The sequence below is a fragment of the Wyeomyia smithii genome, chromosome 1, assembly GCF_029784165.1.
Source record: "Wyeomyia smithii strain HCP4-BCI-WySm-NY-G18 chromosome 1, ASM2978416v1, whole genome shotgun sequence".
NCBI classification, from domain to species: domain Eukaryota; kingdom Metazoa; phylum Arthropoda; class Insecta; order Diptera; family Culicidae; genus Wyeomyia; species Wyeomyia smithii.
The window spans coordinates 168,419,653-168,436,457 of NC_073694.1; the positions used below are offsets into that span (position 1 = coordinate 168,419,653).

Genomic DNA, 16,805 nt, shown 5'->3' on the forward strand with positions numbered 1-16,805 from the left:
TTTCGATGTCTAACAAGGACTTAAACATGGGTTCTCAGGCCCCTCACAACTTATCCTTCTTTTAGGCTGAATTATATAATCCCTTGGTGTGACTTCCTCTTAACAAAATAAGTCCCTCTTATAATAAAACTGGCCAGAGCGAAACTTCTCCAGGGAAAAGACAAAGAAAGAGAGACACGTTAGGTGAAGTCTCTCTTTCTCTTTCTTGTAAGTTGGTGATATTGGTTGGATGGAAAGAAGCTCTGTATAGTAGAGCAGTAGTAGGAAGGAAGAATCCTCACACACAAGCACGGATATAAATAAAAAGCGTGTAACTTACTTGAATAGTGATACTACAAATAATATGAAGTGCGGAGTACAAAAAAAAAAACAGGAAACGTCTCTGGTCACAGCGATGAGTCCACATAGAAAAAAAAGGCTTCTAAAAAGAAAAAGACATAAAAAACTCAATTAATAACAAATTGTGCCTAAAATCGCTCAAAAATCTTCTTAAAACCGGTGAAGTCAGAGATGTGAATACTGATCAAACTAGAAACTGCTGAAACTAGTTTTAAATGATCAGAAAGAACGAACAAAGAAAGTCGATTAATATGCTAAATATAAATGGTATCTGGCCCAGGCCAAAACTTGAAGAAAATTATGCATTGAGGTTTCGAATAAAACTCCAACATTTTTTTCCAATAAATTTTTTGAAACATATACTCCAACAAAGTCAAAAACTCGACAAAATTTGTACAGGTATTTTAAATGGAAGCTGCAAAAATCGTTTGGAAATCACAATTTCACAGGTAATGGATTGCATTTGTTTAATTCAGATTGATTTTCTTCACGCTTGCACCTACTTACAATGCAGCAACTAACGGAGAAATTTACCTTTCTGTGTAATAATTAACATTATCTCATAGTTTCGATCAATCTATTTTACTGAAACAAATAGTTTCAAACTATATATTGCTTCGGACTGTATAATAGGTTTTGAATGATGAAAAACCTACCGTAAAAAATCGGGTTCTCACAAGTTTGAGCAACAAAAAAAAAAAAGGTTTTTAATGGCAATTATAAATTATTGACATGATAAATGCAAAAAAGACCATATTTTTTCTTTAATTTGTAATAATTTTATTTTCTTGTCTTTTCTAAGACCTTGTTGATGGCCTTATTTTGTTTGGTTTATTGATTCAGTTGACATCATTATACTGAAGAATCCCCAATCATGACTATTGATTAAGCTTTTTGTTATCAATAATTTGTGTTTTTTAGTGCCTCTTAAATACAGTCTTGTTTGTTTCTATATTGAAAACGTTAACAATTTTTCAAAATAAAATAACCTCAGAATCAAATGACATTTAAAAACCTCTTCTTTAAGTCTCTGATGTTTGTGTACAAATGAGAATATTTGATCGTCTGTGTGAGATGCTTCATTTTTTCTACAGTGCAGTTTATGTCACACAGAAATCTGCACATCTATTTGTCAGCAAAAAGCAATTGCTTCGTACCAGCAGTTCGCGCGCTTATTCTGGAGATACTTTTTCCCCGTGTGAAGGTTTTCTGTCTTGTGAGCGGTTTCAATTACACCGATTTACATTCCGGCAGCGGGTATGCGGTAGACTAAGTAGAACGCCAAACCTGCTCTATACTGCAAACACTGTTCAGAGTACTGACATGCATCCGCCAGCAAGAGTGACCGCCAATTTTCCCGGCGACCTGCTGTTGCTGCTGCTGCCATTACTGAGGGTTGTTTCCATGATCATGTATCGGCAAGTACGCGATCGCGTCTTGCAGGCCCTTCAATGACTCGCACAGGAACCACCGAACCGACTATATCTATTGTCTAGATCAGCGAACACATAATAAAATGCATTCGGGACTGCCGCTGAACGGCGGACACCACTTCTCAAACGGTTCTACACGCGTGTCTACCAGCCAGCGACGAACTGCAGAACGGAGAACTCGTGCCGTCAGAAAATCTCAACTGTGGCGATGGAAAAACATGGTCACCAAATAGCGGCCGGTTGGTTTTAGAGAGGGGCTAAAATGGTTTTAGTCACGTACACCATCCGGGGAGTTGGTTTGGTTCCGCACGTGCGAAGGTGCGACTCTCCGGAGTTGGTCGGAAAATAGTTGATTAAACTCTCGCGCGAGAGCAATAAGGCTTCACATTTCCTGTTCATCACCAGAGTGCGGAGTTGATTTTTCCATGCTCTCGCAATCCGCATCGTAATGCCGCTCGTTGAATCAACGTCATGCGGTCGTGATCGTGATCGTATTTGCAACAGCAGCCGAGTGAGAGCGATTTTGTGGGCTCGATCGTACACGTTTTATATATAAAATCGGATACCGTAGACTGACCGTAAGTCATTTACTGTTTAGCCAGTGTTGGAAGCGTTTGGATTTCCCGCCAAAAGCGTAACAGACCGTCGTGTCTCGAACCGCCGTTGCCCAGATCCTTTTCCCAGCCGTGTCGGTCGCCTTCGTGGGAGTGTGTGAATGTGTTTTACGGTGTGATTGGAGGCTGTTTTCCCGATCCCCTTATACCTATCCTAAGGAGTGCGCTCGAAAAGAACCCGCTGGTTTTCGGTATTGGAGAGAACAGTGCTGTTAATCCCGGAAGTTTGTGTTGTTATCGTATCCATAAGGAGCGGAGAGTGGAAACTGCGATCTAGTCTGTGAAGGAAACGTGCACAACTGTCAGTCACAATGAAAGTAGTAAGTTTTTTTTAAACCGTATTTTTTGTGTTCTGCTTGGGGAAAGTGTTTTTCGTTCATAGCGAGCTGATTTTCGATATTATATCTTTATATGCGGTGTAAAATTTAAAGTTCGAAGATCATTCGGAGGTGGGCAATTAAACATAAACAAAACTAATTGTGATGAAAATTGAAAACCTCACTTAATGGCGTTGGTGGCCTGATACAAGCGCGTTCGCGTGGTCTATCGATTCGGTCAGTTTTCACGCAGGTGAATAAATGGGCGAATTCCTCTTTCGTGCCGTGCGCGTGTGTGGGCCGATCATCACAAACGATGCGCTCTGAAAACGGTTCCATACAGACAGTCAGACCGGCTGCACTTTGCCAGACTTGTTGTGAGTGAAAGTTTGATGACATCGAGGTGAGCTCGAACATGAGAAGGTTAATTCTCGTTAATATACAAATTGTGCCAATCTTGGAAACTGCAGGCGGAAAAAAACTTCCGCTTTCCGTTTGATTGTGCTTGGCTTACACAATTCTTTTTTTTTGTTCGGTGAATGTCTTTTAAGTGGGAAAGTTTTTTTGGTAGTTGATAATTAGGAACACAAGGAGAGGGTTTATGGTGTTATATTCAAGTATTGGCTCATCTATTTTGCTGAAATATTACTCTTGTGCTCGTAGCCCTGAGATTACAGAATCAGCTTTGTCAACTGAATGAGTTCGAATCATAGGAGAATTCTTCACTGACCATGGTGACAAAGTAATCTTCCTTTCCGTTATAGTCGTTAGAGATGCGAAGGTAAACTGGATCTCTAGATTGTAACACTTTCTTCTTTTCTTCCCTAACCGACCGTAAGGACGTAGCCGAAACCGTTATCGATACATACAAAGCGGAAGCTACTGATTTGTTGTTCTTTGAAAATGGTAATTTAATGCCAAATAACCATCTACATGTGGTCCTTTGTGTAACTTCACTAGTACAGATCCATCATAAAGGAGCAACTACGAAATTTGCGGTCGTTCAAGCTTCAAGCTCAGGCTCAATTACGATTCGCTGATTTTTATTTCTTGTTCAAAATGTTGCCAGTCATTTTCATATTTTTTTTTTGAAAAGTTGCTCTCTCTTGAAGGTTTCCTAGTGCAACTGTAAAATTTCAACCTTCGAAAATTTTGTCAAATTGTCTATTGATTGCTTCTGCTATTTCAAGTGTTTTCGAGTGATTTTGAATCTGATTTTGGATTTTTTGTCTTTCTATCAGTTAGGATTCATCTGGTTTTGAAATATTTTTGATTTTGGAACCAGGTAGAGCTGTCAAATGTGGAATCAATCGAGCAGTAACGTTGTGTGGGTATTGTGATTGCTAAATATTAATATTTTTCAAATTTTTCGTGATACTTCCCATCGTTATTATAAAATGTGAATTGGTACCTGGATATCCCGTCGAGCACTTAACGGATAAATGGAGATTTGTCAATCCAACAAAACAATTCAAATCAATACCAGGTTTCAGATGAATATCACCTAATTACCTAATATAAACTTCAAGAGTTAACATACAAGCCCCTTCCTCGCATACTGACCATGCCTAAGTCTCCTCCCAGCATTCGGCCGAATGTCGCGTTCGATAGATTGGTTCTGTATCAAACCGCGCCGTTGCCGCCTGAACCGAGCAGGGACATAATGTGTGCGCTGCCGCTGGCGAGAAGAACCATAATCTCGATCGGAATTTGCGTGCACGTGTAATAAGCTGTGAGGCAGGAGGCGCGCACCGTCTCAAAACGGGTCCTTGACTTTCGGCATCACCGGCTGCTACCGCTCGGCCGCCCGACTACCGAAGTCAGACCGGACGAACAGCCGCAACCCCGTACTGGTCCGGAATTACCACGCTACGTGCCGCTTGTAATCGCTATACTTAGTCAGATTGGCAGTTTGCGAAGACGGTTTATTCAACTAAACTTAACGAGATAGCAGCTATTGGATTGAATGGAGCGCTGGTGAGGACTATAATTAGTACCGGTCTCTCGTAGGGTAACAAGCGATATGTTTGCGCACGTTACATACATAGCTGACGAAAGATCAGAATGTTTTAAGTGATCGATTGCCACTTTAAACGTACAAACGCTACCTACAACGTGTTAGACAGACTGAACAGGTGTGCTGTGCTTGGGGGTTCGTACAGACGGAAGCTTTTGACAACTCAATTAGTCTGCAGGAATGCACCAGTGGTTATTAGAACTATTCTGAATCACCGCCTACGTCGATCAAAGCCCACCGTGTCTCATGAAAACTTAATCCAACAGACGGTTATTTTTGGTCACGCTGCGGAAAATGCAGTCTCCCCCGTCTGTTGTAAATTTCCGAGACTCGGCATGATGGCTGTCGCAAATTTTTCTGGGTCAAGTTTGTCGCGTTCGTATGAGCTTATCACATAGTCATCGTCATTCTGTCATCGCTAGGCTATTACCCAACGCGATGATGAAAGCCTACATGTGCGAACTCGCAGCCCACTACGCCCCGGTCGGTACTAAATGTCTCCAGCATAGCCCAGTTACAAGTTGGCCAATGTCGAGGTAATGGCCCGAATTTTATGCACGGCCACAAACCGTGTGGCTCCATTGTTCATGTGGCGATGGCGATAGTTTAGTGCGATTTTATTCGCTGCATCTAATGCGATTTTTATTCTTCTCCTCTTTGCGAATTCCGCGCCACGGCATTTAAGCAAGATATGATTGAAAATTCTATCTTACCGCTGGTTGTGCATACTAATGAGTCTCTATCGGAGCTATCTGGCGGATAACGTGCGGTGCGGGTTGCTTGGGAAAAACGGTTGCTAATTGCCAACAGCAATCGTCAATCATCCGGGCGTCATTCTCGCGCAAAAAAATGCTTGCTGCCTAATTGATTAGGCTAATGTGTTTTACCTTTACCCGGTAACACTGTTATCGATGCCGGTCAACAAACGGGGCGGACTTGGGATGCGATTATAAGTCTGTTCTGTATGATAACTTTATTCGAGCAATTAAAATTGTAAAACAATTTTAAAGAATGGAAGAAAGTTTCTAAAATGGATTTCAAGGAGTAAGCCTTTGACACGTCCTATTGGAATACTGAACTTGCATAAATAAGAATGGCTTTGAGAAGAAGTTGTATGAAGTGAAAACTTGTGGAACTGCCCGAAAAAATAGAGGCTTGTATTCTTCAGGGATTTTCAACTATCCATTCATACGAAAAAACGCTCTGAAAAAACGGTGATGTTTAGAGGTGGGAATAATGGTTTACTACAGTGAGCGAATCAGAGTGGTTCCGCTTACTAAGGTGAACTAGTTCTTTTTGACAGCTCCGCAAGCGAGAGCCATGTGAAAGCTTCACATCTCTTCTACCGAGCGCAAAGCCGCATGCGAAACTGCAATAGAACTCCCAGTAATCAGCTGCCATCGGCTGTCTCCTCAGCTATACATAATCCATCCACTAGCCGCGAGAGCAAGCAAAAAATTTACTTGCCATCGTTCGCCCAGAATGTATCATCCACCTTTATTCAAAAATTTAATTGCTTAATTGTAGCATAGCATATGCCAACACGACATGAGATTCATTCTTCGTAAAATGAAACGTAAAATCTCTTTGAGTTTGTGAATCTGGTAGAATGAGCTAGCATAAAAAAGGGTGGAGCCTTTTACATCAGCGTGAACAGAAAGCGAGCTCGTGATTGATTTTAATTAAGAAATTCGGTGTTGCGCTGCGCTAAAAGATGACTAGAAGGGAGCTCATTTTCAAATATAAGCACCAGGAAACAAGATCAATCGGCAGAATTGTAACAGCGTTGTTGATCGTCCATCGGTAGCATTGATTTATTTTCTCGATAGCACGAAACTGGAAATATGGGTAAAGATCAGCTCTCTGCCCCGAAGTCTTGTATTTCTAATGGCACCAGTGGGTGTATGGGAATGACGACGATAGAAAAAATCCAGCTTTCTGCTTCAGATGGCTTGTTTTCATCTGGTACTAGATGCAAAGTTTCAAAATATGTGAAATGCATAACGCAACAGTTATGCAATAAATTCATTGACCTTGTTGTCAGTTCGATGATGTTTTTTAATGACCGGATTCATGAAAGTCAATCGATCAGTTAATATTTTCATCAGTCTGATTATTGCTGACTGCACTGCTCTAACGATACCAACACCGGTAAAAACTTTATAAGTGTAATGTTTTTGAGCCATCTAATATATTGACAATACGCTAGAGCAGTGGCGCTGGGGGGTTTCAATATTAGGGTTCATCATTATTGTTTATTAGAGTGCCAATTAGAGCTCCTAAATCTCACATTCAATGCTTGGATTACACCTGAAATGAAGCTCACTGTGCACTAACTCTCACCCTTTGCAGTGATACTGAATTGAATCTAGTTACCCTTATCCCAAATTTAACGTTTTACTGATTCGGCTGGTGTTACTTTTTGCCATGCTTTGCCGTTCATTCGTTCAAGAAAGTAATGAATGATATCAAACTTATAGCGCCTATTTAGTTTCGTCAGGCTACAGCAAGCATTGGGTGCTCTACAGGATGAAGCATGATTCTTTAAATTAGTGTTACTATAGAACCATTTTACAAGAAACCAATGGCTAATAGTTATTACAGCACCAGGAATTGGACAATACCCAATCCGCACGAGAGTCACAAAAAAAAATAAGACTTTGGTCTCAATATTGTCCCCTAAACGTTTTAGAAAAAAAATGGGGCAACAGTTTTTGTATTTGAGTAACTATTATTTTTTATAGAAAAACTTTTGCGAATTTTCTCACAAGAGTCACAAAAGTTTTCATTAAAAAACAACCCTTTCTAATTGTTGTCTCTGTGACACAGTTTTTCTCCAAAGAATCACAGACTAAATTACTTTACTTTGGAAGCAAGGGTATTTTTATCATTAAGTAGTCACGGTGATAATATGAAACACAAAAGACATTTTGTCCAGAGAAATAGTTTTGCCAGATAGTCACTGTGACTTTCAAGAGGAAATATACAACAACAGTTTTGTTTGAAAGAATGTGTGACCTTTTAAAAGACTCACAAGTTATTAGCATTGTCACAGTGATTTTGGTAATCATCTCTTTTGGTTTGAGTTGATATCAGGAAAAGTAAACATCAGGCTTCGACCGAAAAATATCCCTGTTTGATCACCGTGACTTTTGTTAGGAAATATATGCCAAATGTTGCTTCAGAATATGTGAACCTTTCGAAAAAAATATAGCTTATTAACATTGTCACATGAGTTTATGAAATTATCTCTTTTCGATCAAAAAACAAAGAAAACATTACTTCAATATAACATATTCCCTCCAGCCAACGTTCGATTAGTATTGTCTCACAAGAGTCTCCGTATCAATTGATCGCCATTAAATAGTCTATGATCATTATCGAAAAGAATCTTTTTCTATGAAGGTCACCAAAAATAATTGGTGACGAGTTCCTATAGTTTTTTTGGTTTATCAAGATGGTGGTGATAATTACTAAAAGCGGTAAAAATATATATATTGAAAATATATAATAATATTATTTACACAATTTCCCCGTAAAGTTCATAGATTTTGTAACAATAATATAACAGGGGTTGCATTAGTACAGACATATGATTAAAAAGAAAAATGAATGTAATATTTTTGTGTTTCTGAAATATTTAAAATATTCCGAATGTTATTCAATACCTAATTTTTCTGAAAGCGCATAAAAAATTTGAGGGTAGGCGATATACTTTCACCACAAAAATGGAATTGTATTTGAAAAACACTTTTGGCATTTAACGCAATTCCAACTTATCACTTATATGAACACATTCAGTCATTTCTAATTTCCATCAGCGAATTAAAAAGAATTTAAATCAGTTATGGAAATTGATCACGAATGAAATATTTTATTCTAGAACTTTGTCACGAAAAATATTCATGCATGTATTGATAAAAATACGACTCGTGGTGACAATTCCAAACAAAGGAGACGTTTCTGGTTTCTCCTATAAACATCGCCAATTTGTTAATACGAAAAAGCAGAACATTCTAACAAACCACTTCGCGACAATTACCAAAAGTTTGTATGAGGCTCTAAGCCCCGCCTTTTCGACGCTTTTCCAGCATTCCTGACCATTTACAGAAAATATTCTTCGTACGAATATGAATTTTGTTTTAAAGGTCACCAACATGCTATTTGTGCGGACTGGGTAACTATCAATCCAACGAATTGATAGAATTTTGAACAGAGACTTCAGTCAAGCAAGCGCAAAGTACCTAGTTGAAATTTGAACGAACGAGAGATTCACACCGCTATTGCACGGTAAAAAGTTTTCGTCAGAGCATGCTGTACTCCGTGTCCAACATATTCTCATACATTTTTTATCTCATTGTTGTGATAAATTGGTAGCACATATGCACAAATCTAGATAAACATTTCAAAAGGTCCTATCTGCTTTCATCGTGTTTCCGAAGTGCCTTTTTATTTTGGTAATGGTTCTGTTTCGGTAGCTCTCCTAAACCTGGTTTCCGTTCAGAAGGCTAGAATGATCCCTCCGCTATCAACTCGTGCAAATAACGTGTCATTTAAGGTGTTTAATAAGTTGTAGTGGTTGAATGAAAGTGATCGATCAAAAAATCGATCAAAGCAGATAGGACCTTTTGAAATGTTCCTCCAGAAATATTAATTGGTGTAATTTTGTACCATGTTCACACAGACTATTCAAGATGCAGTTTGTTCCCTTTCATTAAGTGTCCATTGTTTATTGACGATAAAACAATTTCGTGCCAAAGTGATAAAAAGGTTTTTGGAAGGTGAGCGCCCAGGCCATATTTTCAAAATCTTGAAAAACCTGGGAGTAAAGCGTGATTATGTCTATCGGACCATTAGAAGGTATCGTGACACTTCCTCACTGGATGACCGAAAGAGATCCAGTCGGCCACGTTCAGCTAGGACTAAGCGAGTGGTTAAGATCGTAAGAGAACGAATTCGACGAAAATCGCACCGCTCTGTACGTAAAATGGCCGCTGATCTTAACGTGTCTAAATCAACCATACACAACGTGCTGAAACAAGACCTGAGATGCCAAGCTTTCAAGAAACGTAAAGTTCACGGAGTATCAGCAGCTTCGAAGACAAAAAGTTACGAAAGAACTACTCTCCTACTATCGCGAAACGCCGGAAAAGAATTCATCTTTTCGGGTGAAAAATTATTTGTTCTGCAACAGTCTCACAATGTCCAAAATGACACCTTGGGCCTACTCTTCGCAGAATATCCCGGACAGTGACAGAAACGTGCCTCGGTTCCAAAGTGCCGCTTCAGTGATGGTTTTGGGAGGTATTTGCAAGCGAGAGAAGCTACCGCTTGTTTTCATTGAGAAAGGCGTTAAAATTAACGCTATTTATTACAAAAGGGAAATTTTGGAGAAAGTTGTAAAGCCAAGCGTAGATAGAATGTACGGAGAAGATCATTATGTGTTTCAACAGGACAGAGCACCCTCTCACACAGCGAATCTGGTTCAGAACTGGTGTCAGGAAAATTTGACCGACTTTTTGGCCAAAAATGAATGGCCTCCCAGTTCACCAGATCTGAATCCCTTGGATTACTTCGTATGGTCATACATGTTGTCGAAGATAAACGAGCACAGGATACCTACATTGGCCCGATTCAAAACCGTAATCCTTCGTATATGGGACGAAATGCCCATGGAAGTCGTTCGTGCCGCCTGCGACGGATTTGAGAAACGTTTGAAGCTCGTTAAAAGGGTTGAAGGTGGAGTTATTCCAAAACACTTGTTGTAATTTATTAATAATATAGTACCTTTCAAATCGAACAATAGTTATCAAAATTGGAACAGCTGTTGTAAAATAAATGTAGTTTCAATTTGTATGAGAATATATTGGACACGGTGTATAAGTATGAGTATAATGAAGTTGTAGTTTGAAATATTGTACTCTGAATGCTCTTATTATTCGCCTTCACACAGTTCTGTCACTTTTTCCGAACTCTGGTGCCAAAAGATTGCAATTTGACCTCCAAATTCAATTTATAAATAGGTTGTCTCGAAAAAAAAAAGCAAAATTGGTTTTCTGTCTTCCAGTTCGAAACACCACTGACTCGACTATCCACCTGTTTCTAAAACATTTTGTATAAACAATTTTTTTTTCGATATCAAAAATCGTAAGTCATTTATCATCGGCCAAAATAGTAAACCTTTAACCGCTTTGAATCACGACTTCCGGATGTCTGTTGCTAGATTGATTTTATTGAATGAATTCTACTGAAACATCGGAGAGAAACAATTTTCTTTTGCGATTTCTAGCTTTTTATTTCTTGGCTTCGAAAACATTCTCGCTTTTCTTTTTTTGCTACCTAATCATTTTGCTGCCATGCGGTCGTCGTTGTTTCTCCCGTGGAAAACAAGGTGTCTAGTATCAGCACTTCATTCAGGCGAAGGACTGTCGGAAAAACATACTGTTTCTGACAACAGAAGGGAAGGTTGCATCAAATGTCTGTATGTGGGAATGGAGTTTTGTGAATATACTTCTGGAAAAGAAGCTACTGCACGATTAAGCTGCAGTTTTGCATTGGGACTTTTTTCGAAAAGACAAAACTTTTGAGTTGATTTGAATGTTGTTTTCGAATTGATCGTTGACTGAATTAAGCAATGATTAATTTCAACAGCACGTGCCTTGCACGGTAAGCGCTATCGGTAATGATAGCAATAAAACATTTCATCTCCTAAGTTCTTCTATTCTCTCTCTTCAATTTTTTCTCGGCACTCTTTTCTCTGGTGCAACGCAACCCGGATTGAGAATGAGGGATGTGAGTGCGCCAAACCACTGTTATTGTAATGCCGTTTTGTAAATTGATAGTAATTGATTAAGGTTACTGTCTGTCTTTCAATCTGCTTCTATTTTCAATGCTCTCAAAATTCACATTTTTTTTCATCAAAACTCCCTTGGACGAAATTTTCTTGACGACTTTGAGGTGAAACGGTATTGAAGCAGAAAACGGCCGATTTCGAGTCACCACCTCGCATTTTCAGAAGCACAACGAAAACGCTATTCTATGAAACGGTATTTTATGCTTCAGTGCAGCAAACATACAATAACGTTTTCACAGGTGATGCATTAACTGTTACCAAGGCCTTTGAAAATTCGTGGTGGTGGCTCAAAATCGGCCATTTATAGCTTCAACACCGTTTGGCCTTAAAACCTGAAATATTACTTGGGTCTACAGGGTGCGCCATAATTATTGCAACAAGAAACAGATGACCGTTAACCATGTTTTTGGCAAGTAAGAGAAAACTTTCGAACTAAAAATAATTTATTCAGTAAAAGCAATTAAAAACAACCACAACTGTTTCCATACAAACACCAGAAAAACAGGCTCTGTCCGACGCGCAAACAATAAAAAGGTCCGTGCAATGCAAGAATCTTCTTGCCCGGACCATTCGTTGCGAGCACCTAATGGCGGACGCTCTTCGCCGACGAGAAACTCTTAAAAGGAAACGGAGTAAAAATCGATTATGATTACTACCTAGATGAGATTTTGAAGATGTGATGGGTTGGGCCCAGAAAACGAATAACAATCAAAACTTCATGCAAGACGGTGCCCCGGCTCTCACAAAAAAGACCGTTCAAGACTGGTGTAAGTTCAACTTTCCTTCTGTCATCACCAAGAATGGGTGGCCTCCAAACTCGCCAGATCACAGCGTGATGGACTTCTTGATTTGAGGGATAATAGGAGCAATAATATTAATATGGGTGGTCCCCGTGGTGCTGTGATTAACGATTGGCTTGCTCTCCCACACGGTTGTGATGTCCGGTTCGATTCCCGATCAGGTTAAGGATCTTTTCGAGCTGGAAATTTTCTCGACTCAGTCAGGGGCACGGTGTATCGTTGTACTTATTCAACAACATGCAAAATGTGCTAAAAACAATATCGATAACGAATTTTTCAACTAATCTAGTTGATCGAGACTGCTATTAGCCCTCCAGGCTAACGTGCGCTATTGTTGTTAGGAGCAAAGGCCTGCTCACGAAAACACACAAGTTTAGACGAGTTGAAAAAGTCTCTGCTCAAAGCTTGGAAGAAAATTCCTCAAAATGACATTCGGTCCGCCGTCGAGTCTTACCCTGTATATGCTATATACCAAGTCCACTTTGCTACTATTTGACTTGAAGTTTTGCCATCTCAATTTTCAGATTATTGTTTATCCTTTTGACTTGCTTGCTTTTCGAATGTTCGACATTTCCACCTTTTGAACGGTTTGATAGTTTGGTTTTCTTGGAATTTCGACAGGATTTTTGATTTGATGGCTATTTAACTTTTCGACTTTTGAACATGTCGACTTTTTAATATTGATTTCATCAATCAATTCTCCACTTTTTAAAGTTCCAACAATTCAACTTTTTTCCTTGTTTTTTTTGACTTGTTTATTTTATACATTTTGAGTTTTTTTAATTCTTTGACTCCTTGCTCTTTTTTTACTAATTTTTGAAAACTTTTGAGACATTTATTCATGGTTTTTGACATTGTTTATTTTATCTCGATTTTTTTTTGGATAAAAGCCTACTTTCTTACTCTTTTTAACATTCGTATTTTTTTCACATACAAAATTTTATGTCACTTTCCGTTCTCTTTTGATTTATCCTGATTTTTTTTCTTTTGACATTTTCGATTCTTGAAGTTAATAATAAGGTAAATACCTTTTAACTTTGCAATGTTTTCATTTATAGTTTTCATTGATTTTCAGTTAACTCGATTTCAACTTATTCTGCACCTTCTGGCTGCTGAAAGTGAGTTACAGAAAGCGAACTCATTTTCGGTGAAATTTGTAATACAATTTTTAGCATTCCAAAAATATTTTTTTTTTTTGTTAAAAATGTTCTCGTATGCAATAAAAACGAAACTCTTATAAAAATGTATTGTTCAGTTTTAATTAACCTTCTGAAATTTCATTGCAATCGCTGCAAGCTTTGACAAAAAGAGTTTCGAGGAACAGATTCCAAACATCAGCAAGGGAGTGCTACACGAAGTTAAAGGAAAGTCAATGTAACATTTTTCAATTATTGTGTTACATTTTGTGACATATGGGGGAGGGGGGGGGTTTAGCTTGAGAATGACATCACATTTCAACTGAAAAAAATATGAAGAAAACACATCCCTATACCACAAAGTTCAACTCAGAATTATTTATGATACTTGCATCATTCGTTCATAGTTCTACGATCTCTTTTTTTGTTCAAGATTTGCTTAAGATGAAATAATAGGCAACCTTTTTTTTCGTTCAAAAAGCATAATGTTTGTTAGCTCAGTTTTACCGTGCATGCTTATTTATGAATGACTGCGCAAGTTCATTCATTTTTAACTCTCTCATTCCTACTAACATTTGGACAAGATTTGGGTTGCGAATTGATTGAAGAAGAGGAACTGAATATGGATGGTCTTTCAGAAATCGGCAAATTATGCTGCCTCGGCTTTCTATGTTGTCGATATGCGACTCCATCAAGATAATCCTTGGACTAAGGATTAAACGCTCTTACTAGTTATTTTTTATAATCTTCTTCTCCTTTTAGTGTCAGTTTTTCTTTCCTCAAAATCGTTCTAATTTTTGAAAAAACAATTTTTTTTTCAAATTTCTCAATTTTCAGTCAATTATAATCAAAGGGGGAGTATAAAAACGTGACATCATTAAGTGGGGGGTTAAGAAAGTTGTGACAGTTTGTGACAAGGGGGAGGGGGGGGGAGTTAATTTTTTCCAAATCTTGCTTGACATCATTAATGGAATGATTTATCTTCATGACGATGTTCCATCACATTTTGCAAAATCGCAGTGCCACTTAGTTGCTTTGCGACTTAATCAGCACATTTCGCTCTTTTCCAAAATGTGAAAATGTATATTTTAGCGACTGTAAAAAGCATGACTATAGGGCAGACACTGTGACCAATTAGAGTAGCTCCCAGTAATGAAACCTTTGAACCAAAACCTAAACTGAGCAGGGACGGACGGAGAAACTGTATGTTGAATGCACTCGCAGTTGGCAGTCAAAAAGCATTGGCTAATTAGGAATTCATTCGGTTTTACTCATCAAATGTTTTGATTGATCAATTGAGAGCTAGTTAATAAAAGAATAGCTTGAGGTTTCACAACCTTCAATTTCATAAAAATTACATAGTTTGCTAGTGCTATTTTCAACTCAACGGATTCTTTTTGACTCTTGAAAACAATTCATGAAACCGGTGCTAAAATTGCATACCTTGATTGAATATTGAGAACAGGTTATGTTTCTATTTAATTTAACTATTTTTGAAGTAAAACTCTGGAATGGAAACATAACCTATTATCAATGCTCAATTCCATTCTACTAAGACGCTCAATAAGAAATTTATTTAAATGCATATTTTCTTTCAATCATGACACCGATATTTTTTATTAGTAAGGCCGATACAAATTTCATTTTCATTTTATGTCACCACCCCTCCCTTTAAAAATGTTGAAAATTGGAAGGGGAAGATAAAAAGTTCAAACCGTTTTGTTTATATTACACTGGATTCTCTTTTTACGCGATTGATACGTGAGCGCAAAAAAAGAATCGTAAAAAAATCGCGTAATTTCGAGCAAATCGCGTAAAAAAAAATCGCGTGATTTAGAGCAAATCGCGTAAAAAAAGCGTCGTTACAAAACCTTTCGCTATGTGGTAAGTGTGTGTGTGTATGTATGTCTATGTATGTATATGTATGTGTACGTTTGTGTGTGTGTGTTACATATTGGCTCATAAACAATATTTCCCATGTCACACATCGCGTAATTTCAAGAAAATCGCGTAAAAAAATCGCGTAATTTCGAGAAAATCGCGTAAAATATAATCACGTAAAAAACAGTCGCGTAAAAATAGAATTTAGTGTATTGACTTTTCAACATCGTATATGCTTAATTTAGCAACAAACAAGTCCAGTGACAGTGAAAGTGTCATCAAAAGGCAAGCCCAATGATTAATAATGATAATAATGTGATATTTTTCAACACACTTTTGTATGCAAGTTACAAACGTCGTAACCTTCGCACAATTTTGTATGAAAGCTATTCCTTTTTTTCTTAGTGTAATTTATTTTTTGCCCTCCCCTTAGCTGACTTTGATAACCGTGGATATAAAAACTTTTCAAAATTTGTATCAGCCTCAGAAAGAGCTGCAGAGTATATAATGTAAAGCTATAACAGTGTTATCAAACAGTGAATTTATTAACTCAACATTATCTGGCAATGACATTCAGCAATGATGCACTTTTGAATTTTTTCAACTAATAATATAACATAAAGTAATTGAAAAATCAATTCAAAACTTTTTGCGCTATGATTAGGCTATGATTTGCTTCTTATTTAGTTCGATAATTCCTCAAGAAAAAAACAGCCATTTGTTTTTATTTTCGGAAGACAATGATGTTCTTTTGTTTCCTTTCGGCCTAACTAATTCGCGATTTTCTAATCTTTATTCTATATTTGTACAGGCCTGTATGCTCATATAAGGGTTTTCCATAGCCTTTTCCGGTAAAATATATAGCTATAATATTACCTTATTTGATAAGTTCAGTGAAACCCCCAGAAATACAGAGCTTTTATTTCGAAATTTTTCTTCAACTTCAATAACAAATTAGCAGAACAATAAATCCAATAATGGTACATGCGAAATAAACCGCAGAATATTCTAATAAGCTCGGCAGAATCGAGCTCGTTAGCGATCGCGTGTCGATCACTCATCCGCATCCAAATTGCCTATTTTCTCACATCATCGTGTCACTCATTGATCTTCGCGAACCGTTTCGCGAATCGTCACGCCAAACGAGACCGCGTCCAAGGGGTGTACAAGACAACACAACACAACGATCCAATTAATTCAGTTCCTTGCGCAGTTTACCGCCTGTCCGGATCTGCTGAACACGCCGTTCTGCAACAGTTGCCGACATCGCTAGGAATGCAAACTACCCAGCTGCTTGCAAACTCCAGCTTGATAGGATTCGGATGACGTTCAATGCGAGTGAGTTCATTTGCGGTAGTTAAACAAAAAGCAGTGCACGAAATGCTCGCACAGGTCGCAGCCTGCGTCATCTGATC

The 16,805-nt window shown here is 38.1% G+C and overlaps 1 protein-coding gene across 3 annotated transcripts in view; it reads left to right on the forward strand.

The window, feature by feature from the left end:
• Positions 1–2,352: 2,352 nt before the first annotated feature.
• Positions 2,353–16,805, forward strand: part of LOC129717879 (uncharacterized) — a 56,820-nt gene continuing 42,367 nt past the window's right edge. For 2 of the 3 annotated variants that reach the window (XM_055668151.1, XM_055668159.1), the window contains exon 1: positions 2,360–2,706. In XM_055668151.1, the coding sequence (XP_055524126.1) occupies positions 2,698–2,706 (9 nt within the window). In that variant the 5' untranslated portion in view covers positions 2,360–2,697. Of the gene's footprint in view, positions 2,707–16,805 lie in introns of all 3 variants that reach the window. The other variant, XM_055668145.1, reaches the window with a different exon arrangement.